Source organism: Populus euphratica, unplaced genomic scaffold (genome assembly GCF_000495115.2).
Source record: "Populus euphratica unplaced genomic scaffold, PopEup_1.0 scaffold134.1, whole genome shotgun sequence".
NCBI lineage: Eukaryota > Viridiplantae > Streptophyta > Magnoliopsida > Malpighiales > Salicaceae > Populus > Populus euphratica.
In genome coordinates this window covers 127,689-131,307 of record NW_011500021.1, presented here as the reverse complement: position 1 = coordinate 131,307, position 3,619 = coordinate 127,689, and the positions used below count along the sequence as shown (strand labels likewise).

At 40.1% G+C, this 3,619-nt stretch overlaps 1 protein-coding gene across 1 annotated transcript in view; it reads right to left on the bottom strand.

Annotated features, from left to right (window-relative positions):
- Positions 1 to 3,533, bottom strand: part of LOC105141880 (subtilisin-like protease) — a 4,683-nt gene extending 1,150 nt beyond the window's left edge. Inside the window, exons 1-8 of the mRNA XM_011049259.1 lie at positions 2,938 to 3,533; positions 2,628 to 2,802; positions 2,047 to 2,444; positions 1,814 to 1,909; positions 1,592 to 1,661; positions 1,136 to 1,418; positions 638 to 969; positions 163 to 430 (exon numbers count right to left, since the gene is read on the bottom strand). Of these exons, the coding sequence (XP_011047561.1) occupies positions 163 to 430; positions 638 to 969; positions 1,136 to 1,418; positions 1,592 to 1,661; positions 1,814 to 1,909; positions 2,047 to 2,444; positions 2,628 to 2,802; positions 2,938 to 3,137 (1,822 nt within the window). The 5' untranslated portion in view covers positions 3,138 to 3,533. The remainder of the gene's footprint in view (positions 1 to 162; positions 431 to 637; positions 970 to 1,135; positions 1,419 to 1,591; positions 1,662 to 1,813; positions 1,910 to 2,046; positions 2,445 to 2,627; positions 2,803 to 2,937) is intronic.
- Between the last annotated feature and the right edge of the window lie 86 nt (positions 3,534 to 3,619).

The window sequence follows — 3,619 nt, the reverse complement described above, 5'->3', positions numbered from 1 at the left end:
GACACTGCTTCCGTGAATAATTCCGGCAAGATAAAGATATCGAGTCTTGTTTTTTAATCTCGGTTACAACTATCTGGATAAGTAATACTCATCATCTGATATTTGAAGGGGCATAAGCGATGCTGGTTACCCATTAAAAAAACATAAAAATAGTGTTCTTACCCTTGATAGAAGGATCTCCTTCACTGTTGGGGCTCCACGCAGCCCAAATGGAGGATCCTGGGGCCATGACATTTGGTTTGAGGACATCAGCAGTTTGCAAAAGTGCATTGTTCACATCGGGACCTCTAGACGAATAGGATGCAACAATTGGTGCCTGCTGAGTAAAGAATGCTCGCCTTCCATCCAATATTCTTGCCCTTGCAGCAAAACCCACAGCTTGTCCACTGGTACTCCTGATGGTATTTGAGTTATAATACTCCCACAATGCCTGTAAACGAATGGACAAACCATTTCATTAGTCATTCATTAATCTAGGAGATTTTAGGAATTAGGAATGAATGGCATTAATGAGAACTACTATCCTGTGGGAATACTAACTCATTTGGTGTGAAAAATAAAAGGATAGACAGAGAGCTACGGAATCAAAATGAGCATGTTTGGTAATGAAATCTTATTGAATGGTAATGTGCCATACTCTGGAAGATTGCATGTTGTTCAGTATAATGGCAGGTACTTGCATAGTCATTGTGGTACCCTTGACTTGCTCAGAACCAATGTCAGGATCCATTGTGATGATAAAACCTGCAGCCCCTATCTTCTGTATAGTGTTTGCAACAGCTGCGATGCTTGCAGCCTCATATTCAAAGTCAAAGGTATAAGTGCAGATAACCAGCTTGTTTCGAACTGATGATAAGATGAAGTGTTCTGGGTGCTGGCAGCTTTCAACTTCTAGAACACTAGTTGTGTTCCTATGAGAGACATCAGCTGCTGCCACTATTCGGTAAGGCATTTCTCCTGCTGTTGGAGCTGCACAATTATTCATAACCAACGAATTACACCAATTTGAGTGGTATATACTCTTGATTGATTCCAAGAATGTATGAATGAAAATCTAAACTGCAAACCAAGTGACACCATCTTATTTGTTCATACATGCATGATTAATAAACAAGGGAAAGATTTGGATTATTACGGGCAAGGCCAGTGCCAGAGAAGCTTCGCCCATTCCCAAGAATGATTGAGTTCTTGTACTTGCGATCGATGATGGAGGCAGCTACACTGGTGATCCAGGGGCTAAAAGAAAGGATCGAACTGGGAGAGGGGCCACCATTTCCAGCAGCTTGAACAACAAAAACTCCAGCTTTGGTAGCAAATAAAAGCTCCATTTCTAGCACATTGAGGAAGGCAGAAGGACCAGATGGTACACTAGATGGCCCTATGGAAAGGCTTAATATATCAACTCCATCCTCCACTGCCTAGTGTAAGTTGTTGATAATTGCTTCAGTAAATTTGAACATTCAAGCTACTGAATTAAATTAAAAGATAAGGATCCATGCTTGTATGCTAAATTATTGTGATGTAGATATTAGACAAGTAAAGCTCTCTAAGTTAATCCATTTTTACAAGTTCAATTTCATAATCATCAAACCTGATCCACAGCAGCCACGACATCTGACATGTAACCTCCAAATGTGTAAAGAGCTTTGTACACAGCAATCCTGTTTAGAGAAAAAAAAAAAAACCTATCAAACAAGTACTAGCTTATGAAAAAGAAGAAAATGTATAGCAAAAACTTGAATAACTGAAACTGGCTATAAGAATAACATAGTATGCTCGCTAAAAGAACCAAATTTAGATTACCATTGCTTACCTTGCTCCAGGAGCCATGCCACTTGCATAACCGTAATTGAAGTCGTTGGCAATCACTGGTATTTGATAGTTTCCAGCAGCTGTGGAGGCTGTATGGCTGTTAAACATCAGATTTGAATACAAACTTAATTCAGCTCAGTATAAAACAAACTATCAATTAAAAGAATCTCAATGACGGAAAAAGATAAAAAGCTATCATGCAAAAAGAAGGCAACCGCGCTGGGAATAACTTGCCTTCCATGACCATCAGCATCATAGGGGGATGCATAATCGCGTGTTGCATTGAAGTCACCAGCAGCTATTGCTGCACGAGCAAAATATTGTGCCCCTACTATCTTGCCATTACATGCTGTTGAAGGGAACTTCTCTCCGGTGACACATTTTCCTTTGAATTTGGAACTGTTTGTAAATCGTGCAGAGGAACCACCCGTAAAACTTGGATGGAGAGGGTTTATCCCCGTGTCAATAAAACCTATTATTACCCCCTCACCCGAACTCTCTGCTCCCCCTAAAATTGGCCAAACACCAGTAGGAATCCCAAGAAAGCGAGGTGTATGTGTTGTCAACTTCTCCATTTTGACATCTTCATGGATAGATCTAACTCCTGTTGCGTTCTTCAGAGTTCTGAGGACCTGTAAAATGTCTCATTTCTTTCACTATTTGGTCCAGTTAATCCTTGTGAAGAATCAAAGATAGATGGCACAGTTATATAGCTTCAACTACAATACAAGTACACAACAATGTTTTATTCCCATTAATAACTTTTTAAGCTTTTATATGTGATGGATGAAGCAAGTTCTTGTACGTAGGAATACCTCCTTGGACTGAACATTGACTGCAAACCCATTAAGCAAATGAGTGTAGCTGTAGAGCTTGTTGTAGGTATCTTTCAGGAGCAGGGATTCTAAGAATACGTCATGGCTTGTCCTTAATCTCTCTTTGTATGCCAAAGAAGCCTCCTCAATCCTATGCGGAGTCATATTTGATTTTCTAGAGTATAAAAGACAGAAATTGCAGACAGATGAAACAAATCAGTATCCAGGAAAAACAAATAAAAAGAAACAAAAAACAAGCATGAGAGGATATGTTTTTATACACACACACGCACGCACAAAGGGACGACACCTAGAATGGGCTTCCTTTGATTTGGAAGAGAAGACAGGTTCATCATCCATCAAAACAATGAGAACTTTTGCTTCAGCTATTAGAGGATCAACGATTATGACAAAAGAAATGAAAAGAACGGAGGAGAAAATGGAAGACATTGTCAGTGGCACTGATGTCCTGCTGATGAGTGGGTTACGTAATGACCCTTTTCTTTTCATTGCCACGCTAAGTGAGATACACCCTAAGATCAATCCTGCTCTTCTTCAGAGCACCGAGCGCAAAACATGTTAATTTCATGAGCCATCGAAGTATATTAGGTGATGGGTCTGAATCGTGAAAGCTTATTTCAGCTATCAACGCCTTTCCCATTTTCCCATTCATGTCATTCTTATTTTCCAACCTCCAGTTCATACAGGTGATCTACCCTTGCCTCACTGTAACTGGAATTGCAGGTGCTTGCAAGGCCTTTCCCAAAATATACAAACTGATGATTGTACTATAACGATGCAAGTAAATCAAGTCCAAGTCCAACAGACAGGGAAGAGGACGCGCTGATGTAAAAGGTTGACAGCATCGTCGGGATCCCCAACCTAACTTCTGTCTCAGGTTGCGTTGCATACATGCTGGTTGATCATGCATATTAAATGGAATAATAATGCGTAAAGCGAGTTGATCATGCATATTAATTGAGCCAACAATG